This window comes from Leptidea sinapis, chromosome 14 (assembly GCF_905404315.1).
Source record: "Leptidea sinapis chromosome 14, ilLepSina1.1, whole genome shotgun sequence".
In the NCBI taxonomy this organism is placed as follows: Eukaryota; Metazoa; Arthropoda; class Insecta; order Lepidoptera; family Pieridae; genus Leptidea; species Leptidea sinapis.
In genome coordinates, this window is record NC_066278.1 from 13,057,016 (window position 1) to 13,084,850 (window position 27,835).

The window sequence follows — 27,835 nt, forward strand, 5'->3', positions numbered from 1 at the left end:
AAGCCCTCACTTCTCGGATTAATTACAAATTAAATTTGTTAACATAATTTATGAACGATGTGGGACTCGAACCAGCTCGATTCGAAAATTTGGCTCAGTGAAAGAGCGCTTGGGCGCCTCCCGAGTGTTCGCGGGTTCGAGTCCCGCATCGTTCATAAGGTTTGGTTACAAATTTAATTTGTAATATTATATTATGTTATGTTTTAATTTATTTATATTTTATAAAAAAATAATTAACATGGCAAAAATATTAAACTCATTCATAATTAATAATAGAAATAACTTTATTAGGAACAGAAAATACTAAAGCCTCACATTTACTTACACATTAAATAAGACAGTCTGTCGACAGTAACATGGATGATGGAGAAAAATACTATAAAGTCAGTCCGGTTGTAGATCTAACCAGACAAAATTGTTTTAAACATCAAATAAAGTGACCAAATTTAGGATAGATGAAATAATCTTCAGTGAAAGCAGGACAATGAAAACATTAAATGAAAGGCCGGCAACGTTTCTGTGATTCCTCTGGTGTAGCTGGAGAATGTGGGAGGCGGTGCTGACTTAACGCCAGGTGGTACGCTCGTTTGTCATCCTTTTTCATAAAAAAAAAACCAAATGGGGCTTAAAAACTATGTATGGGCCTGCGTTCCAGGAATAATATAATTATGATGTTTTTGTGTTATATGGAAGTAGTGATATGCTTCGTATAACCCTCACACTAAGTGAAAATTTAAAGACTTTTTCATTACTTATTTCAATTTCAAATATTAAAACAATTTTTCACAACATATTTGGCACATTTCTCACCATTATTCCTCATTTCTCATGTTTATATTTCTTTTGTAATTAATAAATATTCACCAATGGGATTTTTTTCACAATTCGGCAATGTTTGCAACACAAATTTTCCCAGCAGTGGGAAATACAGGTTTTTTTTTTAATTTTTTGGGAGTCCTTAGCATAGCCTTGACGCCCTACAACAATTAAACTTAGGTATGTATTTTTTACCTTTTTTTATTTGCCAAATTAAGGGTTAGTAAAAAAAGATAAAAAACAACATTATAATAAATTGAATAAAATTGTACGGTGCATGACTCGCTGACTCACTACATAGTTGTGTTAGTGCAGAAGACATAATATAACATTGATTTTCAGCAGCCTCTTAATTTAAATTATTATATTATAAAATGTAAACACTAAAATATTTGCAAATCTGTCAAGACCCAAGACAAAACATGTGCCTACTTTTAATTTTGTAACATCATAAGCTATAAATGTATCTTACAAATAGAGAACTTGGAACTTTAATGAGACCAGTATAAACATATGTATTACAGTTATATTGTAGATACAACTAGATGTATATTTCTTATATTATTTGGAAAACCTACTTCATCTAGTAACAATATTTTGCTTCTAAGCTCTATATAATATTACTATTTCTTTGTACGGCACATATCCGTACCCGACCTGTACCAAAATTTTGTATTAATGTGACTTGCAATAAAAAAACTGAATGAACAAATAAATAAGGCTATTTATTAAAGCGATAATGAATGTACAAATAACTGATTGTGAATCATGAGTTTATCAATTATTTTAATTGCGTAGATGTTAGGTATCGTAAAAGATTAACAAAGGATTATAAAACTACATATTGGTGAATCACATTATAAATTTTGCACTTACTTTTACGCATTATTTCTTATATGATGGCCTCGGGTCCTCGACAAAATATGTACCTGTGTTCATTAGTCGCTTAAATCATTTTTGAACAAATACTTTAATGAAGTTACCTACTTTATATTAATCTGAGGACCCCAATGAAGTTTATGATTCTATTATTGATGTTTTTCTGCTTTCCACTATTTTATATACAAATTTTCCAGATTATTAGCACCGTTTTTTAAAATTCTGCGCTCATCTTAAAGAGTATTGGAATACGACCGTCCTGTATGACTATTTTTGAAGCAGGTTCTTTCGGGATTTTCAGCATTTGTTTTCTAATTTTCCAAACGATACATTCATCTTTTTCCTCATCGGCTTCACTTCATTAATTAATTAAGGCAATTCTTGAAAGTAATAGCGTCTATGAAAGTTGCATATAATTAGCAATATTTTTTTATATCTTGCTCAGTTTTCTATTTCTCCCAGTACCGTTGATACTATGGCCATTGGGTACCCTACCTTTGTCACAAGCTATGGCGCATATAGTTCCGTAATAACGCTATTGCATATTCAATAGAATAATTTTAAAACTAACAGATAACTGTTTAACATTGCAATATACCTACTGGTTCTACTCGTATAATATAACTCCTTATTTTCAAATTATTATCTCCGATAACATTCTCGCATGTAATGTGTATGTTAATTTAGTTAAAAAATTCCAACTAAATAGTGTTAATTTGTTAGTTAAATTATGTTCGTACGAAATCTATTGTTATAAATTATCAGTCAATGGCAGATACTAACATGTAATGAAAAATAAATATGCATTTACTTTTTATGACGTAATAAAGTAATCTTATAAATCTAATGTTTATTTAATTATTGAAGTCTCAATACTAAATAAATAAAAGATTCAATTCAAAATGACTACTTAGGCTTGTAACAATATATACATAGGTCACACTAAAACTTTTGCGTAACTTAAAAAAACAATATGTTATAACCAAAATGTTGTTTATTACTTCTCAAAATACTCTCCTTTACATTTTAAACATATTTTCATGCGATTTTCTACGTGCTGATTGAACTCTATCACTGCCTCTTCGGAATTGGTAAAAGTGAAACCTCTCATCAAATCTTTGATTTTGGGGAAAATACAGAAATCACACACGCGTCAAGGATGTGCAGGATGGGTGAAGAGTTGTACTTTTTCGGAAGCTAATAATGACTTACTTTTGTTGGCCGTGTGTGAAGAAGCGTTGTCATGATGTAGGAGAACGCGGTTTTTCGGTCGTCTTTCGCGATTTTTTTTAACACCCTGGTAAACAAATGGTAGAATTCACACTCTTTTGATCTTCAAGTGGAATTGTGCAGATAGCACCCGTAGCTGAGAAAAAGAATGCGATAAGTTTTTTACCAACGTTTCTCGCCTGCCTCACTCTTGTTGGCCTGTTCTCATTTTTAACACCCATTCACAAATGAGGGATCCAACGACAATAAAGTTTCCGAACTTTAAATTCTTCATGTAAAATTTTCTAAATTTTGCTCATACCAATTCCCAATAGTCCTCGAATTGTCTCATAGGTAATCCGCGGGTTTCTTCAATTAGCCGCTTAGCAGTAGCCACATCATTTTCATTGACGGCAATTGAAGGCCGCCCTTCACGAAATTTGTCATGTAAAGAAACCCAACCTCTCTCAAATTTAGCAAACCTGGGGGGACAGGGGAAACCATAGGGTAAGCAAGGTGCTTCTCTCCCAAAAGCATTTTGAAAACAAGCGGCACAGTCTTGCGCAGAGAGAGAACTTTTAAAATCATTAAAAAATCATCGCTCTAACATCTATTCGACTTAATTCCATTTTCATTGCGTACGTAGAACTTTGATGTGTGATAAAAAACAATTTACAAATGATTTCCCGCCAAGTGTATTTTTTTTATTACTCAGAAGGTTGCAACGTTTCTAAAAATATAACATTCGAAATAAATAATATAACATTAAAAAAGTAGTGTGTGTTCAGAAAATCTCATCAAGGCAAGATATATTATTATTATTTAGGGAACAATACGAAAAATAACTGTTGCTTTTATATCTTTATTCGTAATGTGATATTAAATAAAAATATGTTAAATAAAAATTACCAATTTACGCTCTGACTGATCCTTAAAAGAACGACCGTGTTTAATTTTTAGTAACTTAAAACTCTAAAACCAATTCGACACGTGTTAAGCCTCTGCACGAAGTATGTTCAGGAGCTGTTGACTCGCTGAATTATGGATTATGGAGGGATAAAAAATTATTCTAAAAATTATAAAGGATTATATTTTTTTAAAGAAATATTATTCGCCCATACAGACAGTTTATTGTAAATAGTTAGAACAGTCTTTTGTCATTGCTTAGCGTATCTGGATATCTTATTCTCATTATTAAATTCTTTATATTTTCACACCTATTTTCTGATCTATTTGAATATTTATTGGTACAGCAAGAAACTGGTAATGTTGTATCTTAATTTTCTTTTTAATAACATCTAGTAAGCTAATACCCTCACATGTAGTCGTACGATTATTGGAAACCCGATAAGATAGTTGAGTATATATGGCATTTTGTAATTACATCGGTAAGCTATCTCTTTCAACGAGTCGATGCCCGAAATTTGAATTAGTGTTAGCTCGTTTTGCGTTAGCGATGGAGTTTTATATTTTATTTATTATTTTTCAATTAATTTCACAATCGTGTGCAAGGTTGCATTTGGATGATTTTCCAAATTTATATCCATTTGATAGAGATCTACATGAACGGGTTCTCGATGAAAAAATGTGTCAGCGACAACTTCATCATATGATGATTGAGGATATTGGAATTCTTACACAATGTAAGTAAAAAAAAATATATGCATGCTGAAATTAAAAGAATCAGAATATGTTTATAGTTACGCTGCACATAAGCCAAAATTAACTGATCTGTCGAGATTTGATGGATAAATCATTCATATAAATATTGAATTCATTACCTTCGGATGAATGGAAATGCCCAACAGGAAGTTTTTAACGATTCAAATGATATGAGTTTTTCTTGAATGTTAATTCCGCTAAGATTTGTCTTTCACCAATTCGAAATGTGTTTCATCTCAATACGAGGCATCTTCAGGAGATGTCTTGACTTGTCGAATTCTGATGTGAGACGAAATGAGTTAACGAGTTTGGTAAAGCGTATTTTTGGCATCATCTCGTTTTCGTCACATTTTCTCGTTGATTGAAACCCTTAAATCAATATTATAAATTAAAATGAATTATGGATTATATTATGTTTTTCCGCCAACGCAGTACTTTAATTTTGTCTATATGAAAAAGCAGTAAGCGGAAACAAATCTAAAAACAAACATAACATAATATCACGAGTGAAAAGTGAGGTATAAAATATCATTTGGCCTGTGTAATTGTTTTATAATATGTTACATACGCTAAAAGAGTTTTCAACAAAGCCTAAACAATTGTTTATTTTTAAACTTACGAGTAATTTCCTCAAAATGTTGTCTTATTTGGTTTTATTTGTATTGTAAACACTATATAAAGTGCAGCTGAAAACTTTAGCCAAAGTAAACCTGTTGAAATTTGAAAACTATTTTAGTTGTGGACGCAGGAGCGCGAACGCCGAAAGGAATATTAAAAGGAAATTTGAGAGACATTGGAAACTATCATCAATGTTTATCCATAAGGCAGGATGCTTTAGATATGACATTTGAAGGAAAATATTGTTTAATCAATGTACCTTTAAATCAAGAATTTGATATACCATCAATTGAATGGCCTATATTTGACCCCGATACATTAAAAATGGACGGGTACTTGGAATTATTGGAACAAAATGAATTAAAAGACTCTCAATTAAGAAATGCATTATCTATTGGACCCGATATATTGGGATCAACTTCAAGGTGTGTATATTGTTGCATATTTTTAATCTCATGGCAGTCATACGATTTCCAAATTCTAGGTTTTATACTTTTGATAATATAAATTAATTAATTCATTGTAAAACGTTTGGCACATTTATATTTTTATAAAAGATCTCTAGCCTCCATTTTTGATGTATCGTTCGTAATTATATGTATAGGTATACGATTTACTCAATAAATATGTTATGGTTTGATATTATATATTAGATATTATATTATATTATATTATTATATTAGATACATACAATGCAATATTCTACACCCTCAATAAAGTAACAGGCAAAGTATGCTCCTTCAGAAACGATACAATTAGGCTAAATTTTTTAAACGCTTTTACCGGAATCCAGTTTAGTTCACGTCACGAATTCTATTTTATATCTTCTACCGATTAAAAGTGGGTGGCAAGAAGGGGTAATATGAGTCTAGGAAAAAGAAAGATGTCGACTGCAGCCATATCTGGTGAATAAGGTAGTTGCCCAGTGGTATTTGTTAGGTGCTTCAACTTCTTAGTCAACACTTTGTTTACAATGATGGCCTTTTATGATTGAAATCGACAACACCGCGATAGGCAATTAAAGTCAGTCAACATGAATTTTTATCGATTTTGGCGTGTTTTCTTTTGGTTTCAGTTTAGTTGGAAGGCACCACTCCGAAGTTTTTTGACTAGTTTGGATTTCAAACTCGAAAAACCACTTCTCGTCACTGAACAAAGGCCTCCCACAAACATCGCCATAATGATCGGTGTAGTGCTGCCCTTATCCAACCTATTCCGGCGGTCTTGACCAGTTCGTCGGTCAATCTTGTGGGAGGGTTACTAACACTACGTCTTCAATGATTCATACCCAAGTGATTATTTAAACTGATACGGATCAACTCGTGAGATGCAGGCAGTACAATGGCTATCTCTCTCAAACTTGTGGATGTGGAGTTTCATTCATTATTTTCTTCACTTTTGCTATGCTTACTTCAGTTAAAGACGTTGATGGCATTTCAGTATATCTCGACCGCTATTAAACGCATTGTACAACTCGTAAACAGGTGTTTTTGATAAAGTCTTAAATAGTTGTTATCTTTTCACAGATTAAAACACTTATCGTTGAAACGTGTCATAAAATACTTACTGTCCAGATTTATCAACAGTAAAAATATTTAAAGATAACGGCGGAAATGTTGTAAATAAATGCTATTTTGCTACCCTAATTCTAAACTTTGATAATTGTCAATTTTTTATTGCTACAATTAAAAAATAGTAAACTTTTAAAATATTTCCGCATCTATTATCTTTACTTTACTCCTTTCAATCTTGGCTTCTCGAATTATAACTAAGAAAATAATATATATGGAACGTATAAATAAATATTTCAACACTAGCTGACCTGGCAAACTTTGTTTTGCCATATAAATTATATATGTAAACCTTGCTTGAGCTTCAACGAATCTATTACAAAAGATTTCATTGAGATCGGTCGAATAGTTTAGGAGTTATTAGGGAACATATAAACATACATTCTCTTTTATATATATAGATTATTACATAACATACATAATTAACATTATTAGAAATTAAGTAGACACTCTTATGTTACAATACACATAAAAAAGGATTAAACATATTATGTATCTTACAAAGTTTTAATGTTATTATTACAACTCTTTGCAGGCTTGGAAATGATAATACTACTACCTTTCAAAATTTGGCGCTGAAATTAGCTATTTGCATACCGAAGGTATGCACAACACATGAAGCAATTAACAGTATATTAAATATCACATCATATGGGTTTGTTTATGAGGATAATATGTGCAGACTGCCGAATGATAGGCATTGGGTAGCTGGGGACTATGTAGCTATGTAAGTATTACAATTATTGTACATTCAAATGAAAATGTATTAATATGTGGCTAATTATTATATCCAGGACTTGATCTGTGACCTTATGACATCAAATATTAACTGTTACTTGTACTGAATAAAATAATATGGAAATACGATAATTAAAATAAGATTTACAGTTATCGGTTTACCGTTTCGTTTATTTTTCTACTTTGCTACCAAAATTATTTATTAATGTTTTTCTGATTTTTTCATTGGTTTAATCTATTTATCAGTAGTAGACCCAACCTAGTGTCACACCTTAACTCAACCACTTCATTCAGTCACTTTATGGAGCTCGTTAGGTAAAATTTCTTATTTTTAACTTTCTTTAGTTTGATATTGGGATTTGTCACTTTAAAGTCAAAATGATGACGGTTAATAAAATGATGAGAATGATTGGAAACACAAAACGATTTAAGTTGAATCACAGCTTTGTATTATTTACAGTACAATAATAATGTTTTAATGGATGTTTTCTTGAAGTATATATTAATATAGAGTTTCAGATAAATTTTAATGTGTGAACAAATCTTTTTTCAGAGTGCTGTTCTCAGTCATTGGTTTCTTGATAGTAGTAAGCACATCATATGACCTTTATCATCTATGTTACCTCAAAAGAAGTAAGTTGATAGGTGTTTTGTTTTATATCAGCAACAAACTATTGCTAAAATCTGTAACTCATTATTCTGGCTTCAATTTAAAATTTAAATGTGTTAAAATGTATCCTAAATAAAATGTTTAGACTCGAATGGACCCATAATAAGCTTCGTGATATAATTATCTTTTAATTCCTTCTTGGCAAAACTGAACCCCTCGATGTCATGATAGGACTCACATGGGAGGTATAATATTAATTTAAATTTAAAATTACAAACTGAGTTCCATCCACTACTTCTTCGGTGATTCTTATTTACACTCGGAGTTCAAGGCGATTCACAAAGCATGGCCAAGACAAATAATGCAATCAAAATTGGCATTTTATGTGATTGGGAATCTGAGTGACTCTGGCACCGTCTAAATTAATGAAGTTTTTATATCACAGACTATTTCATTCATCGGAGAAAAGCATCAATAGCACAGAACATTATGTTAAGAAAGATAGCGATATTATGATAAAAAATATAAATCAAGATAATAAAATTATCTTAATATCAACGTACAATTAGTTGTTTTATTGAACAATAAATTATATCTTTAATCTCAACCGGGTAGCGAATTCTTAGAAGTTCCAGTTTAACAATCAATAATTAAATTTTTAACATCTTATTGTTAATATCAACAACTAATAATCCAAGAAAAATGTATTTCAGGTACCAAACGAATGCATCCACTTCGTCTATTTTCCGCTTACTTAAACATGGCAAATTTATTACGTAGTTCTGGTAAACCAGGGACCCTTGAATGTTTGGATGGAATAAGAGCACTTGCAATTATTTGGGTCGTACTTGGACATACTTTCTATATCATACCTTATGTTGGAGCCAACATGATTGATATTGCTGAGGTATGTTAAACTGAGTGACTATAATGATAAAGCGTGGGTATAGATTGACCTGAAAGCTCTTAGTATTCTATTACTACTAGTAAACATATATCAAAATAATTATAAAGAGTGGTAATTGTCGATTTCGTAGAGATTGAGATGAAATATTGAGAGAATAATGGTATTGAATCAATTCTATTTATTATTATTTCGTTCTTCTTTTTGAGTTTTACTGAGGACTAGGACTGACTCCCTCTGTACCTTTAGGACAAATTCAGTGTTATTAGCCTAGCAGAAATAATTAAAACTTACAGATTTTTAGTAATGAAAAAAACTGCTGATATATGGGGCATATCTGTAAAAATAATAAGTTCAGTTATTGACGTCATAGCACCATATCTAGCACTAGTTTTTAATAGCTGTATTGAACATGACGTGTTTCCTGACCTTCTAAAATATAGTATAATTATATCAATATTTAAATCGGGACTCACTTCTGACCCGAATAACTATCGCCCTGTTTCAGTGTTGCCGACCCTAAGTAAATTTTTTTGAAAAAAGTATTTTAAGCCAAATGCTTACTCACTTTAACACTTATAAGTTACTGCATATAAAACAATTTGGCTTTACTAGGGGACGCTCGACTACGGATGCAGGTTTTGAACTCATCAGGAATATTTTTAAGGCCTGGGAGGAATCACAGAATGTACTTAGTATCTTCTGTGATTTATCCAAAGGTTTTGATTATGTTCAACATTCAACGCTGGTCAGGAAGGAAGCTATGTCACTATGGTATAAGAGGATCTGCGCTCGATCTTCTGATCTCATATTTAAATAATAGAATTCAAAGGGTCGATGTGAATGGCGGGAGATCTCCTGGGACTCCTCTGGGTATGGGGGTACCACAAGGATCTATTCTAGGACCCTTCCTCTTCCTAATTTATATAAATGATCTACCGAACCTTGTAGAAAAAAAACACAAGGTGGTATTGTTTGCGGATGACACTTCACTTATATTCAAAGTGAAACGAAGCCAAGTTTTATATGACGAAGTAAACAATGCTCTATCTGACATCGTGTACTGGTTTAGCGCCAATAACTTATTGTTAAATAGTCATAAAACCAAATATATTAAATTTACCGCGCCAAATGTCAAAAATGTAGATGCGAATATTTTATTAAACGGGGAGGTGGTAAAACCAGTTGAGTCTGCTGTATTTCTTGGCATTACTCTTGATTCCAAATTGCAATAGGGCCCCCATATTGAAGGGTTGGCGAATAGGCTTAGTTCTGCAGCTGATACGGTTAAGAAAATTAGGCGGTTAACTGACACAGATACGGACTAGTATACTTTAGTTATTTTCATGGTATTATGTCCTATGGTATATTGTTATGGGACAGTGCGGCCGACATTAATACCATCTTTGTGCTGCAGAAGAGGGCTATTCGCGCGATTTATTAAGAGAAAAATTTAAAGAAATAAACATTTTGGCTGTTGCTTCTCAATACGTTTTTGATAATGTTTTGCATGTTCAAAAGCAGGAGGAATTTTCTAGAATCTGTGACATTCATATCACGAGGAACAAACATAAACTTGTTTTGCCTACTACTCGGTTGAGTTGAGTTAGTAAGTCTTGTGTTGGGCGATGTATATGCTTATACAATATGATCCCAGAAAATGTACAAAACAAATGTATTACGAAATTTAAAAGAATTGTTAAGAAACGTTTGTGTGGGAAAGGTTACTATAGCATAGCATAAACGATTTTCTTAATGACTCTTTAATTATAAATGTTTATTGTACGATATCACATTGTAATCCATATTTTTATATTAAAAAAAATAGCCCGCTGAGTTTCTTGCGCCCTTTCTTCTCAGGTCTGAGGCAGTCTCTTTTGAATGGGTGATAGTTTTTGACGTTCAACAAGTGATTTTGAATCCTATTTTGGATAAAAATATTTTAATTTGATTGGATTTTTGAGAATGTATTGTAACATATACCTTCTTTTGTTTTAGTGGCAGCAAAAAGTTCAAAACATTTGGGTGACTGGGGCTCTTCTTACTGTCGATACTTTTTTCATGCTTAGTGGTTTACTAGTCGTTTACATCGGTTACGTCAAATTCACACCAAGTAAGTAATTATTGAAGTATTAGAATAACTAAATATTATGTTTATAGGTTTTTTATGGACATGCTTTGTGGGCATTAATATTGTAGTCATCATGCTATAAGAGAGTTCGTCATACTCATTTAGACGGCATTGCTTGCGGTGGCTTCGTGTGCCGGGTCGTTTTCTTCCCTCAAATATGTGCGAAGGGAGGGATGTCTGGTCCATGCGTCAACTCGTGAATGGGTGCTGTTTGTGGTGCCAAGTTGACATGCTATACTTAATAAATAATTGTATTTGTTGGATACAATTACTAATAACTATGACAGTAATCAATACCATCATGTTCACGAAGCATCCTCACACAAATAATGAATTCAATCTCTAAAGGTTGATATATCCAATATACGATAATTTATATTTATACAGTTTATTCTTTATTACGTTTTATGAAATATTTGATATTATTCAAACATGATTCATATATTAGATGCAGCACTTTACAAACTAATTTGTTATGGATATATATAGATATAGCTATTGTTAAAAAACTCTATTCCATTGAAAAGAGTGGCCGTTGAGTTTCTTGTATGTTCATCTCACTAGCTCTACTTTTACAGATCCTATAGTAGATTAAGTAATTTAAAACTAACTAACTGACTGACCAGTCACTTTAGTAACCTAATTGAATAAAGTTTATTTGACTTTAACTTTGATGATGAGACGGAAAGTCACTCATTTGTACTTTCTTACGCACTAATATTATTAATATAATGTTCATTTAGATACATAAGAAAAATCGTTTTGAAATATCATCATCATCAGCCGGAAGACGCCCACTGCTAGACAAAGGTCTGCCCCAAAAGATCTCCACAACGATCGGTGTAGCGCTGCCCTCATCCAACGTATTTTTACATAATATTATATTATTTTAATGGGTATCTTATGAAATTGTGTATCGTAATTATTACTGTCCACATTAAAACAAAAATCATTGGTAAATAATCTCTATATTCTATTATTCTTCAGGGGTTTTTAACTGTAGGGACACAATAATTTCCATAATTCTTCTTAAAATTTAATAACAAATTTAAATAATGTATTCTGTAAATGAATGGTATATGATAATATAAGGATAGCAAGATTAAATTTTTAACATAGTTTCATTGACGCCGAGGAAGAACACTGATGTGGCATTCAACTTGTGTTAGCACCCTGGCCCACTCTTGTTTAATATTATATAATATTTACTATAAGCACAGATAATGGGTTTTGGGGTCGATCGCCATTAACACCAAGAGAAATGCAGGCGCCTTATACATAATAATAATATGAAAGGTGATCCGAGAACTGCACATAAATCTATCTATGCGTAAACATCGGCCTCAAATGTTATCATCTGTGACTTCATTGCGATATAATTTGTTTTTTCTTTGATTAGTTTGCATGCACGTATCGCTTATAGTAAGTTCTCTTGGAGATTAAAAAAATTAAACAACAAATATATTTAAACTTCACTAATTTTTCAAATGTTTTTCTGGCACAAAAAAAGTGTATAAGAGCTTTATGGAATGTCAGTACTCTAGAATCGTGTAGACCATTATTCAAAAAGTATCGTCTGTTAACGCTTACTAGTCTTTATATTATAAGAAATTAGGTTGTTCATTAAAAACATGGTGAACTTTTTAAACCAGCAAAGGACTTTTCCATACTAGGATTAAGAGATCCAACTCGCCTTTTGATGCCATAACAGCGCTTCATCAAAATAACGCAAATGTTATGTGTATTGAGCTCTTTAATGTATTTCTAAAAATATTAGAGAGATGTCTAAAACAATAATGCATAAAAAATTAAAATTATGGCTAATAGATAAATGTTTCTATAGTTTAAAAGAATTCTTTAGACAAAAATAATGGTATTTAAAAGTTATTATTTGAGAGTGGTACAAGTTGGTGGTTTACTTTATTATTGAATTATAGCTATGCAATGTGTATTTATGACGCATAAATATAAAAATTCCAATATTGACAGTCAAATATTTGTATGCCGACATATTGGCAAATTGTGCTGTGCATCTACCAATAATTGTTAACTTCTGGCCGGGCAGCTAGTGGCAAACCGCGCGATGAATAGATTGCCTATTAGCGTCAAGCGACGTCAAGGTCACCGCAAGATGCAACGGCTCGGGTTACAATATAATTTAATAAATGTGTTACCACGATTCAAACAAAAAAAATATTTCATTTCAAAGAAGGTAAACTCTCTCAACAACAGCTATTATTCTAAGCAAATTGAAACATAAATCGTTGCGACACTTACCTGATTACATAATATGTTTTCTAGTATCGATATTACACTTCTGTATATTGCTTATTACTGCAACTTAACTTTTGAATACATATAAGATCTAACTGGTATAAGTATCAACTTCAATATAAATAGAATAGATGCTATAGTTAAAATAAGCGATACAGATAGAAAAGCCATAATATCTATCAGAAGATATTGATACAGAGGTAAATCTCTAGATTGTGAATGCAATTGTAATTTATGACCCCATCGTATAACCTTTTCTGTCCAGAATACAGCTGTATCTAAGGGTGAACTCTCCCTTTCACGCCAACTTTGAGAAACTTCACTAGCTTTTTCTTGAACGCTGCAAGCATTTATTATTATTAATATTTTTACCGTGTGTTTCCCTTGAGCAAAAAAGGAATAGGGGAATCCCAGGCCCAAAGGTGTCGAATGAGGTGACTAAGAACAATTAGAAGTGATAGAATCACGCTGCCGTCCTATGCACGATGAGGCCAGACTCGTACGGATTAAGTACAACAGTCGCACAGAAAACCGACGTGAACTAGTGGCCTACTGCTTATATTTTTTACATAGGATAGTGTCGAGGACCGGAGCCCATCCCCTACTCTCCACCAAAATATTACAGCGGTCCTTAACGAGATTTTACCCCAGGACAGCCGACTGAAGGAGCTCTTAACTCTAGCCATCGTAGAATCATAAGATAATTTAATAGCTTCTATTATTAATATAAAAAACAACTAATTTATCGTTGATAACATACTTACTCTTTGCTAAGGACATAGTGTATTGCATTGGTTAAATCTTGATCATCAAAATCTTTTAAGGATAGCACTTCAGCTACACCTGCCTGTTTTGCTGCAGCAGAGTTTGATCTTTGGTCAGCTAGAATTGGAATTAATACCATTGGTTTTCCGGCATATATAGCTTCAATCATACCCAAATTCCCACCATGACATATTATCGCTTTAACGTTTTCATGCTCTGTAAAATAAAAATAAAATACATTTTAACAAGTGTAGAATAAAGCAGGCAAATATGGAATTTTTAATTAGAATTGGAAAATAGGCTGGGTTAATAACACCAAAAAATTTAGTATAAGTGTATTGAAACCAAAAGAAAAGATAAATCAATAAAATCAAAGAAAAGAAATGCATTACACTTACGAATATCAAAAATCATAATATTACCACCAGTCGGAAAAGGTTGGAGCTTTAATAAGAAGAAGGCGAGAATTTCATAGCTACTCTTTGAACTTTACATTCACAGCTTTATCATTTAAGAAATTGTTTTAATTACAATTTGTATTAATGTGCTTTGTATTGTGTAATGTGCTTTGCTTGTATTAATTGTATTAATGTGCGATTATGGACCCGCGTATGGTACTTATTAGAAGATTTATAAGCGAAAACATAATTCTGATGCATTATAATGCGCGTCCGGGATTAGCCAGCGCGCAGCTCTGACATTAATCAGATCTTTCACATAGAACTAGATAGTAGAACTGTATATGCAAGAAATCTGGTACTAACAATGGTTGTAGAGCTCAAATTTGGTTCAATCAAGATTTATAACGGCAATTAAGTATGTAATAGACTATATCCAGACCAAGTGGCAAGCCTTATCCCTTGGGTTGATGGGGACCGCCCAACTTTACTACTACTTCTAAAACATCGTTATTTTATACTTATTTATTTATTTTTCGACATAGACATCAATAACATTAATTAAAGACAATAGAGTCATTCATCTTGTTCACAGTACTTCAGGCATTCTGACATTATTTCCGTCCATTCATCCGCAAACAAGTCACACTTAAGGTTTGCGTTCAGAAAATCGTTGAGCGCGGTGAGGATGTGGGATATAGGTGACTGTGCATGCCCTACTGTGCGCCCCTGCGGAACAGCACACAGTTCATGTCCACACAAAGAACCGACACAGCTTATGACTTAACTCGGAAGCATTGATCTTACCATGAAAAACTTTACTGAATTAAAGTAGTCACCGAGCAATCGAAGAAGTCCAGGGACAAAGGCGATGGCTGCAAGCTTTGAGAGTAGTATGTCATTATTGACTATAAGGTCTTTCTATAGGTAAACGCCTTTCGAAAGTCGAAGTACAGGACATCAACCTGGCATACTTTATGTAAGCTCGTAGAGATATAGTCGACAAGGATTAAACGATATGTGTCGACCGATCTTTAACTCATGAAGTCATGTTGTTCATCACATTAGTGTTTGTCTACCAGCGCCGTATATGTATTTGTGTGTATGGACATAGAGTGGACAGTACGAAAAGTTTTTTGTAACAAAAATTTGCCAATGGCCGCTTTTGAAAGTTCAATAATTACTTACGTAAAAGATCTAACTGCGGCATCCATTTAATTTTTAATATATTGTTTCCCAAAAACGTTCCATTTTCTGCACTACTAGCGTACTTCCAAATCACTCTTTGTTTAAGTTTTGAGAAAACATTTATAAGCATGTTTTGCTTTTTCTCAGATAAAGAAGTAGATTTTGTCTGTGAGCCTAAACTAAATATAATAACGCCGTCGGTTGACTCATTGACAAATTTCGCAATATGCTGCAAATAAAGAATAATTATTTTTAGTATTATTAACCACTGTTTTAAATTTTTTGTAATATTGTTCGCCAAGAGAGACTTCTATAGGCGACTTAAGCCAACTTTACCTGAAAGAGCATTACATATTCGATCGTGACGCATCTGTCTCATTCAATACCCACGTAATTAAGTACCTACTCAGCACACTTTGAGAGGTTTAATGTTAGAAATATTTATAAAACCTTGGTTTATCAACGTTTTGGACTTTATAAGATATGGCCTGTTTTAACCGTTGCGTCATGCCGAGTAGCCTCTTTCGAAATCTCTAGAACATGTAGCAATTTTTTCCCATAGAAAACAATTCATAAAACATTCAAAACAAACAACAAATCCATAGATCCCTGGCCAGATAGATTAAAGGCCTGCATTAAAGTTATTTGAATTGAATTATTTTTTAATTATTGCGAAGACTTTGAAATTTCTATTATTATTTAACAATTAATGTATTACAATAAATGTATTAAAATTTGTAAATTAATATGAATAGATAATATTATATTATAGTAACATACATACTTACATATATACATACATACATCAGCAATAGTACGTAAAAATCATCTACTTACATCTGGGAGTTGCTTTTTTGAAGGTTCCAAATGGATGCCTCCAATCTCGATTAGTCCCGGCACTTGTGGTTTGACTCCATGAAGAACATTAAATGCATTAAGAAATATTAGATTGTAGTAAAAATGATTAATTTTTTTCTGATAGAAATCTTCTATGAAGTTTTTTTCTTTTTCTATAAAATTTCGGCGGTGCCACATTGACATTAGCTTTATGATTGTGTTTTCCACACGTTGAGCAAATATCATTTGACTTGAAAATGATGTAGTCACCATTGGAACAAATGACGGATTGTTCTCAGCACCCATTTCTGAATATGTCCACGGTAGTGCAGAACACGAAGACATTCCTATGACTGGTACAGTGATGTTAAAAGCTTGTAATAAACCCATCATACATTCACTTATAAAATGTTCAGTTATTACAAGATCGTACTGAAATTTCATTTTTTCTATAAATGGTGAATATTTAACAATCTTCTTACAAATCTCGAAACCAACATTTCCGTAGTACGTCAACTGATTCACTTGGTCTATAATATTTCCAACAAATGGTACTCGATAAATGCCACTTGGATTTTCATATTTTCCGATGTTGAGCATTTCCAATCGTAGAACTCCAAGGCTTTCCAGACTTACTTCTTCGTAATTATCTGGTTTTTCATTTAATGGAAAGAATGTAGCAACAGTAACATTATGACCCTTCTTTGCAAGTGCAATCATCAATGGATCAAATGACTTTTGATGACTTAGTCCAGGAAATGGGAATAGTCCAAGAATTCGTGCTGAGTATGCTGTTTGTGAAAAAATAAGTAGTAATATTCTTCTGAGAAACATCACGTCTAACCTCCACTCGACGAGTTCTAAATACAACACAATAAAACTGTAACCTGATAAAATAACAACGACGTACATATTATATAATGTTAAATGGACCGTGTAAAAACAAATGTTTAAGTAATTAGAAAAAACTGTACGTACATGTTTAAACAAGGTCAAAATTTATGATAATTGTAGCAGTAATGTCGGCATTCGATTTAAAGAGGAAAAAAATTTGAGTTGGAAAATATGTTGCTTAGTGAAACTATGCATATGCATTTTATTACAATATCAATTAATGTACGAGGTTAAAAAGTATACTATATATACTTTTTAAACATCTACATGGTAGGTAGTAAGGTGATGGTTTCTTTTAAACATAAGTACAATAAACTTCAATTTAACTCGTATGAAGTTTGTACAAAAATTAATTATAATCTAGTTTGGATTGATAAAAACAACAAAAACAAAGTAAGTAAGTGTACAACAACTAATATAAGTTTTTTAAATGAATAGAAAATTTTTCTTGATAATAGATAATAGTTTCATTATAATACATAATGAAACTACTTGGAATTTATAGTAAGCCACAAATTGCTTTGAATTAATGATTGAACATTTATTAACGTCACAGAAAAAATATTGTAAGTCGTGGGACTGGAGAAAAAAAGTGAACACTTATAAATATTAGGAAATATTTCAGTACTTTTTGTTAGAAATTATTATATCAACATAATTACTTTTTACACCCAGTAATCATTATTCTATCTATTGCGCTGTTTTACATGGATAAAGCATTACATGATTGCGAAATAGTTCAGTGATTATCTTCATTCTATGCTGCTTCCAACATGCCTAAATAAGTTTTAATTTTAGAAATTAACAAACAAATTAAATATATTAAGAATGCCTTGGTTTTACTGAAGAAACACCTGTTTCAGATTGCACGTATAGTGTACGTGAAGAAAAAAGATACGAAAATCAAAATTCTGTTTTTTTTTCAATAATTTTGCTGTCTTATAAAATTCAATAGTGATTCAATTACTCTGATAAATATAATCATAATCACAAACTACTAATTGTTACTGATCACCGCTGCCCCTGCAACACCAGAAGAACTACAAAAGTGTTGCCGGCCTTTTCGGTTGGTGTATTCACTTTTGTTGAAGCTCTGTTTTTCATGAAAGAAATGAGCGTACGGGTTATCTGATTTTAAATGATCACCGCCCACTTTCTCTTGTAACACTAGAGGAATTACGGCATTTTAGAATATCGTCCTGTCCTGACCTGTGTTGTATTAACTTTGAAACATGCAAGAATGCTAATTTCATAACCTGGTTGTACGAAGAAAAAACTGCCTTTAAAACCATACTGTGTATTTTCACACCACCAGATGATGACGATGATATTGTATTTGTGGTTTGTGTTGAGAAGGTAGAATTTGACGACTGGGATCAGGTTAAGCAGCTCTTGGGAAGACTCTACTTGATAATTACGGTATAACAACCACTTGGTAAGCAATGTCTCTATGCAATGGAAGTGAACAAGCCATTCAGAGAGTTTTAGATCCCGAAAAATTCGAGATGCTTATCATTACTAGTTCGGTTTGGAATTTCTAATAACTAATTATTGTTCAATGTTGGTCATAAATTGCTAACGAAATTGCAAAATGTGGGAATTAGGTTTTTTCGTCAATTTTATTTCTTTTATCATTTCGTCACCAATGGAATATTATGTATTTGGTAGATTTTGACCATATCCTGTTGTTTGTTTATTTCAATTATACTTTAAGCGTTTGGCCAAACACTTTTTATTTGATGTTTCTAGCCAGTCAAAATCACGTTACCCAAATCATAAATTCGATAAAAAAATCTTCACTTTTTAGTCAATACACACTAACAATAAAAATTATATTATGAAAAAAAAATATTTTCAGAGTCTCTCTTGATGAATTTGCACAAGTTTTACCTGGGACGGTTACTTAGGATGTTTCCAATATTGGCAATAGTTATACTTTTTGAAGTTTCTTTATACAATAGAATATCCGATGGTGGATTCTGGTACATAGCTGGCGAAAACGTACACAAGTGTAGAGCATTTTGGTGGACCACACTTCTTCACATACAGAACTTTGTAAATCCTCATCAAGCTGTAAGTATAGAAATATATAAGTATATATTTAAAGTATTCTTTTATATCAATATCTGGAAATTAAAGCCATTTATATTACACAATAAAACGAACAACATTGCTTAAAGATTTCCATTTTCATTTGGTAAGTTATTTGGTAAAGTGTTATTGCCTTAGATTAAAGTTAAAATTAACAAGATTAAAACTTGAGATAACCATAATAGAAATAATAATAATATATTTATGAATGTTACAGAGACTCATAAAAGTGTTAGTAGTACCAACTTAAGATTATGTTAGTTTCTTTATACCTACTAATTCTTTTAGTATCCGGATATTTGCTATCAAATAGAAATGCATGCTGAGACTCAAAACTATTGCAAAACATTTCCTTTGTCTATGAACACGTCTATAATGTCTTCAACGACAGCTGGTTAGTAGTATCCATATGAGAGTGCCTTTTGTGGCTATCTCACCAAACCATTTATCATGCGGTACTGTGTTGGTTTAGAATACAGTGACGACTTATAAGTTCTATGTTACCACATACCCTAAAATAAAAAGTTAACCCTTACCTATAGTTTCTAATTATTCTATAAAATATATCGACTAAATTATTTCATTTACTGTAAACTGGTATATGAAAGTCACTGTTTTATTTTTAATTATTTGTGTTTTAGTGCCTTGGCGTAACGTGGTACCTGGCAATAGATGTTCAGCTTCATTTAATATCTCCGTTGGTACTATTCTGGCTGTTACGTGGTAGCAAGCGTTCTTCTTGGTCAGCTCTCATCATAGGACTTACCGTATCACTACTAGTTGCTACTCTTTACATATTTCTCGTCGATAGTACTAATGACTACTACGCTCAGTACTATGTGAATGTATTAACCCGTTCACCGCCATTCTTCGTTGGTATGATTATTGGATATATTCTTCGCATTTACAGGAATAAGAAGGTCAAAATGTCACGAGTAAGTATTGTTTTAATTTATTTTATATATGAACTTTATGTCTTTTCCTAGTGCGTCCCCAGAGAGTGAGAAGATAAGCGACGTTCCAAGCCCAGGGGTTGCGTAAAAGGTGTATACAAGGAACGCATAACCTGGATTCTAAAGAATCAATAAGAAAACAATTTAAATAAGTTAATGTATTAACTGTTGCCTCTCAATATTATAGTCTTGATAATGTTATGTATGTACATAGACACATTAGCTTAGCATAAATAATCATTATTTTAAACACTTTATTACATAATTATTATTACACCAACGTTATTTAAAACATGTTATGTTATCACAATCCATCCCCCCCGTCCCAGAAAATTGTACAAACAAATTAAGTTACGAAATTGAAAAGATTTGTTAAAAATGTTTCTGTAAATTGTTAAAAAAGTAAACTATAAAAAATTACATTGCTAAGGATGCCTTGGTTATTGGGTATTGAGTGACCAGCTCAATTAGTAAATTTTATTATAATGAGATTTTATTTAAAAATAACAGGCACGATGGTTTTCTAGCGCCCTCTCTTCTCATGTCTCAGGAATTTATTTTATATATTATATAACAGAGACTTAAAATCCTATATTGAATAAAAATATAAGAATTTGAAATAAATTCAGGGCTCTTTGATGAATGGGATTCACGCTACGACCTTAAAACGACAGCACTAACGGGCCTGACCCAATCGGATTATGTCATCGATTATGAAATAGATTTTACTCAAGGAAGGGCCAGTAGCCGGAGTTGAAAAATCTCTCCGAGTTCGGGAATCATTCTCAATCAGGCAGCCCATCCTATTCTGGGGAGGGCAAGGCACCGCTCACAAACCATGAAGATTATAAAGCACGTGAAACACCAAAACAAATTAATTAATTAATTTGTTACTTTTGCTAATATTAATATTACGCGTTTTAGTAGAAATAATAAACTGTATGTGCCATCTAATAGGTTATGGGTTCCATCATAGTTCTCGGAGTTAAATTTGACAGGAAAATACCAGCTAACTTGACAAAGAAGACTTACTATAATATAGCATATGATATCATCATCATTATAATTTCAGCCGTAAATCGTCCACTGCTGGACAAAGGCCTCCTCCAAAGATCGCAATGGCGATCGATATTGCGCTGCCCTCATCCAACGTATTCCGGCGATCTTGACCAGATCATCGGTCTATCTTGTGATATACCAACCTACCGACCGACCTACCAACAAACACTACGTCTTCCGGCAGATTTAGGAGATTTTAAAGAAGATAATAATGCATGGTTCTTGATTGGTGCTGCGCAGGCAACTTAAAATTGTATTGTACTAAAGCAATTTTGTTATTATATGATTTAAAAGATGGGCTGGGAATATCTTATTAGTTCTTCTTTCTATGCCAAAGCCCCTTTACGAACTTATGTACCTTCGTGACGTTTATATATTTCTTATTCTTTCAGATATATTTCTTTTCTATTTTATCCTATTAGTCCTTTAAAAAGTGTTTTGTTTCTTTGTTTTAGGTAATATCTGCATTCTTTACCCTGGTCGCTGTCGGAATGACCTATCTGATGCTTTACCTCAACTATCTTCACACCCAACCTGATTGGAAGGAGAACCAGACATCATCCAAGTTGATCGACGCATTTTCTCGCGCGATATGGGCAGCAAGTTTGGGATGGATTATATTTGTTTGTGTTAATGGTTACGGGGGTTAGTATTATTTTTAAATATTTAATCATATTTACAAACAATAGCTTGTGTCCCAGTAGGTCAGGGTATGCGGACGGACAGACGTTCACTTTCCACGATCCTAACAAACTTCTTTCATACAAATAGAATAAACAAGCAAAACAAATAAAAGCCATACTGAAATATCAATGTCCGCAGTCTTTGAATTTATTTTTGTATATTTTTAACGAGCAATTTTTTATCACAATATTTATCTATATATTTTGCAAGTTTAGATGAAATTTACTGCACGTGGGTTTTTAAAGGCGAAAAACCAATTTAATTAGGTCTCATCTTTGAGAAAACGTGTTTCACGCCAAGCGGAACTCTGTTAGTATTATTTATTATGTATACCATGCCGTATTACGAAATGGCCACCGTAAGAATCAACTCCTTAATTACTCCATGCGTGATGTTATTATATAGCGACCTTAAGACTCACTCCATCGGAAAATTACATACGTTGAGAGAGTTTCAGGCCTGTAATTTAATAAAAATAAAAAAATCCTTTGTCCTTATTAAATTGTCATTGAAAGTGCCACAAAGGTTGATTATGATCAACCTTTGTGTTAATTAATTTGAATTAATTAAAAACTATAAAGCTGACGATCGCTCAAACAGCAATAGAGAGGGCTATGCTTGGAGTTTCCTCCGAGATCGAATCAGAAGTGGAGAGATCCGTAGATGAACCAAAGTCATCAAAATAGCACAAATGATTGCAAAGCTGAAGTGGCAGTGGGCAGGGCACATAGCTCGACGGACGGCCGTTGGGGCAGTACTGCCCTCGAATGGTGGCCGTACCGGTAGTCGCAGTGTTCGTAGGCCTCCCCAAGATGGACCGATGATATGTTCAAGATCACCGGAATAGTGTGGAAATTAATAATAATAATAGGGATGCCTTTGTCCAGCAGTGAGCGTCTTCCGTGTGATTCGATGATAATGATGAAAGCTATAAGCGTCACTGACAAACACTTCAATCTATTACTATGTTTAGATATCGCTACTGAATTATCGTTATTCCAAATAACAAAAAAAAAATATCTAATTTATTACTATCTGAGATCAATATAGTGTTGCATGATATAAATGTACTGAAAGCGCATTGATTGAGGAATATTTTTTTGTGTAACTTTACACCAACTAGAAGGATGTAGAAAATAGTGTTAATACAAAAATTATCCCACTCTTTCTCTGACAGTAATCTGAATGTGCACAGTCTTGAACATATTTAATAATAACCAAGAGAAAATCTTGATCTTACTATCTTATGAATAGTAATATTCAAATTCAAATTTAAATATTTTTATTCAAAATAGGATGTGAAATCACTGATTGAAAGTCAAAAAAACTACCACACATTCCAAAGTGAATGCCTCAGGCCTGAGAAGAATGGGCGCAACAAACTCAGCGGGCTTTTTTTTTTCAAGTAACATTGTACAATTAAACTTATTATTTAATAGCCTGAGGGTGGTCGCTCCATTCCCAATCTGTGGTATCATTAAGAAAGTCATTTATGTTAAGTAACCTTTACCACACAAACGTTTTTTAACAATTCTTTTGAATAACGTAACACCTTTGTTTTGAACATTTTCTGGGATCTTGTTGTAAAAGCATATACATCGCCCCACAAAAGACTTACTAACTCGACTTAGCCGAGTAGTAGGCATCATCAGTATCAGTTTATGTCTGTTTCTGGTATTAACATTATGGTTATGACAGTTTCTGGCAAATTCACTTATGTGCCTATGAACATAAAAATAAATTATAATATAAATAAAATATATTGATATTATTATATTATAAATTATATTGATATTATTTGTCGAACTTATTTCCTAAAATAATATTGTGGTAAGCCCTATAAAATGTTGCATTACCCATGAATAGCGTCACATATGTTATAATAATATGACTTGTAATATTAAGATTTTAAATTTGATTTAGTTCAAAATGTTTCAAAAATATTATATTAAATTTTTTTTCATTCCTTTGTTTTAAAATTGATGTTTAATAGTGTTTATTTTAAATATGTAACTATTAATTACGTGTAATATGAAGTATAGGAGAAAATTAATTTATCTACATATTTACAGGTCCAATCAACTGGTTCCTATGCTTAGAAATATGGAAGATCCCTGCTAAAGTTTCCTACGGGATGTATTTGGTACATTATTCAATGATGATTGCTTACTATGCATCCGCGTTTGATCCTGTCTATTTCACAGTGGGTTCAGCAGTAAGTATAAAACATGTAATTATATTAGTGCTATCTATATCTCTATCTATCTAATGTAAAATCTTGAATGAACGCAAGTGCTAATTGTATCAGCCTAGAAGAACAGCCGCCGAGGTCCCAAAAGTTTAGTTTTGCAAATTGCAATAAGGTTCAGAAAATTTCTATTGGCAGTAAATGTTCTCGCACCTTAAGAATGAAGAAATTTTATGATTTTATTCATTCATTTTATTGTTTTACCTGCTTTTAAATACAAATATATTATATTAAAAAAATTTAGGATAATGCACCTACACTCTCACCTTATAGACACTAGGTATTATTAAAACTAATGTACGACCTTTAATTCATAAATGTAATGAATTATGAATTCGTTGACTGATATGAGATGTGAGGAGTGATCACCTACAAATAAGTGATAGCATGACTGTTGATGACTGATATAAAATGGCTGGAGTTATCTTTGCACCAAGTGATTGAATACCGATTGATGATTGAAAAAAACTTACAATATGTTTTGTAATCAACTATCTGCTTATTCTTATAAAAGTATTAATGTGTAAATTCATTTTGCTTTTATAATATTATTTATTTGTTTCAGTTATTTAGATTTGTCGGCTTCCTCAGCCTAACAATCATTCTTGCTATCCTCGTAACGGCACTCATAGATTATCCTATTGCGATGCTTTTCAAGCCTCTATTGGATATAAGTAAGTATAATTAAATTAGTGAATATTTATAAGTGATCGAGTCTTTCATTGCTTACAATACTAATATTTATTCTTACGTCCGGGGATAATATAATACGTAGTATAATGAGAGAGGAATGGAGCCATATAATAGCATTTATATATTTTATTTCTCTACAAAATTCTCAATATACTTCAGATTTCTATGTATTGGTTGTAAAATAAATTTACTGTTTTAGAGCCACCTCATCAAAAACCTTTAATAAAGGAATCGCAGGAAAACACCGATGGACAAAATAATACTCCACCTCTAGCGAGTAATGGTGGCAATGTGAATCAAGCCTTTGAGCCTGATGAAAAAGAAAATGATGAAAAAAGCGTTGACAAGAGTAAACAATGATGACACCAATTAAATTGGTTATTGGACTGAAACATTTAATTTTACTAAAATTGTGATAGTGGATAAATTCGTGAATGTTATAATATATTATAAGAATATGGAAATATGCCTGTTCATTCAAGTAGATCGGAGAATTAAAATTGAGACGGAGTGATACAAAGCAATGTTTCAGACTGCGCTTGCCCATTGAAGCGAAGCAATTTGAATCGGATGTGCATCTTCCTCACATCTGTTGACTTGCTTACTTTAAATGATTGAATTGGATTTACGGAGGAGCATTCCTTTCCGGACTTACTAAGGCGGAGTGGAGTTCAGTTTCATTTTTATGCAACCCTACTGGTAAACCCATGCACAGCGCAACTCCAATCCTCTGTCCGCTCTCTTCTCCGCTTCAATGGTCGGATATCTAATAGTGAAGTAATTGTTTTTCCTACTTCCCCAGTTTCGTACAATTTGATAGTTTTGCTTCCACTTTATTTTTACCAAACGCTCATCGTTATATGGATAAGCGTATACGCTTCAATAGGAATGATGAAGAGAAATATTGTGGAAATAAAATTCACCACCGTTAACATAGCAATAAGTACTAAGTCAAACTAAATTATTTATTATTGAAATAAGAGTGCATTAGCATTTAATTTTATAATTTATCTGTTAGTCTAGTCGACAAGTTGAAAATGGTACAAAATAGAGATACTGCTCTTAAAATTATGTGCGATAACTCATTGGATTCGAAATGACGCCTAGATGTACCAAAAGCGTGTATTAGCACATAAAAAATTGCAAAAGTTATAAACAATTATAGAATAAAAAATAAATGGCATTTCGTTTTTTGCTAATATTTCATAAACTATTAATATTTCAAAAATTTCAAAAAGAAAGATTCTGAAAGAGGAGGAAACTTCCAATAAAAAACTCCGAACTTTTGGAACTCTATCTCCATTATTTATAATTTTAATTTAACGCTGAAAATAGGTGTGCGCGCGACATTTTATTTTGTACGCGTGGCGTCAAAAGCGAGTACGGCACATTAATTAATTTATATAAGGTATTGAAAATTTTTTTATAAATTTGAAAAAAATATTGTGTGTTCTGATCACTATAAATAATTTATTACTGTTGGAAATTTTGTTAACTTGTTGAAAAATTAACATTAAGTAAAACACGCTTTTGGCACATTTCATTGTCGTCATATATTATATTATACAATGATTATTATTTTAGATTATTAATATTAATTTCGTTATCTGTGTTAAAATCTATCTATTATATATCTGTTTAGTAGGAAAACAATATATATTATAAAGAATCATAGTATTTTTACCTACTTAATGATAATTAATAATTTGATATTATGAATCTCGTTAAGAGAATTAATAGACATCACAGACAAATTTTGTGCTTCTAGCTGTTTTAGCTATACTGATGAATATTTTATTACCGTATTACGCCCTTCATGTAACTTTTATATTATAATTTCAAAATGTGTATTAAACTTGTTTTAAAAAATCAAAGCAGAACTGCAAGTACTTATCAGAAGGCATTCGAATAAAAAAGAGGATGTCCTTAAAATATGCCGAAAAAGTATTGCACCCAAACTTTACTTTGAACAAAGTTCTCTTTTTTGATGAGAGTATAATCATTCTGAATTGTAACGAAGGAAGAAACAACGTGTAAATAAAGAGCCAGCTATGTTGGTGTTTCATGGATATTTTGGAGAGCAAAATATATTAAAACCTACTTATATTTGCTTACATTACACTCATTACATTGAAAAAGGGTATGGAACTTCATGTAGTACCTTAGTCACATTAGTTCATGTTTATGCATGACAATACCACAAGCATTTTAAATAAATAAGTGAGCGTTGGTATTATTGACTAGCAAGAAGACGCCGACTGCGATCTTCAAGATATATACTATTTGTATTGAAAAAATCTTAATAGTTTAATAGATTACTTAAGTTTTATTTTATTTTTTATATAAAGTCTGTTATTTATTAAGTCCTGTGTAAATAAATAAATATTATTCGAAATAATAAATAGAAGTGATGTTATTCTATTTTATCAACCTGCTCAGTGCTAAGAGTATAATATTTTAATTTAGTTTAATTATAACGGAAAACACCAATTATAGTAATTACATACAATTCATTATTAATTCAGATATACATCTCGCTCACAGTACTTCAGACATTCTGATATTATTTCCGTCCATCCATCCGCGATCAAGTCACACTCCACAACAAGGGTT

At 32.1% G+C, this 27,835-nt stretch overlaps 2 protein-coding genes across 4 annotated transcripts; one reads left to right on the plus strand and one right to left on the minus strand.

Moving 5' to 3' along the window:
• Positions 1–2,671: 2,671 nt before the first annotated feature.
• LOC126967982 (UDP-glycosyltransferase UGT5-like) lies at positions 2,672–17,717 on the minus strand. Of its 3 annotated transcripts, XR_007730103.1 has the most exons (6): positions 16,601–17,717; positions 15,764–15,992; positions 14,177–14,393; positions 13,416–13,752; positions 4,686–4,935; positions 2,672–3,634 (listed from the first exon to the last, which is right to left on the minus strand). XR_007730103.1 is itself a non-coding variant. In XM_050812732.1 (4 exons), the coding sequence occupies exons 1-4, from the start codon at positions 17,510–17,512 to the stop codon at positions 13,470–13,472; spliced, it is 1,641 nt and encodes a 546-aa protein (XP_050668689.1). In that variant the 5' UTR covers positions 17,513–17,717; the 3' UTR covers positions 12,088–13,469. The 3 variants fall into 3 exon arrangements, 1 of the variants encoding a protein (XP_050668689.1); XR_007730102.1 differs by lacking the exons at positions 2,672–3,634; positions 4,686–4,935 and adding an exon at positions 12,088–12,902; XM_050812732.1 differs by lacking the exons at positions 2,672–3,634; positions 4,686–4,935 and having other exon boundaries at positions 12,088–13,752.
• On the plus strand, positions 4,296–27,629 carry LOC126967953 (nose resistant to fluoxetine protein 6-like). Its single transcript, XM_050812668.1, has 12 exons — positions 4,296–4,547; positions 5,303–5,609; positions 7,291–7,482; positions 8,047–8,126; positions 8,817–9,010; positions 11,006–11,120; positions 19,353–19,567; positions 20,227–20,520; positions 22,053–22,242; positions 24,354–24,496; positions 25,095–25,203; positions 25,422–27,629. Exons 1-12 carry the CDS (start codon positions 4,361–4,363, stop codon positions 25,580–25,582), a joined length of 2,187 nt encoding a protein of 728 aa, XP_050668625.1. The 5' UTR covers positions 4,296–4,360; the 3' UTR covers positions 25,583–27,629.
• Positions 27,630–27,835: the final 206 nt, after the last annotated feature.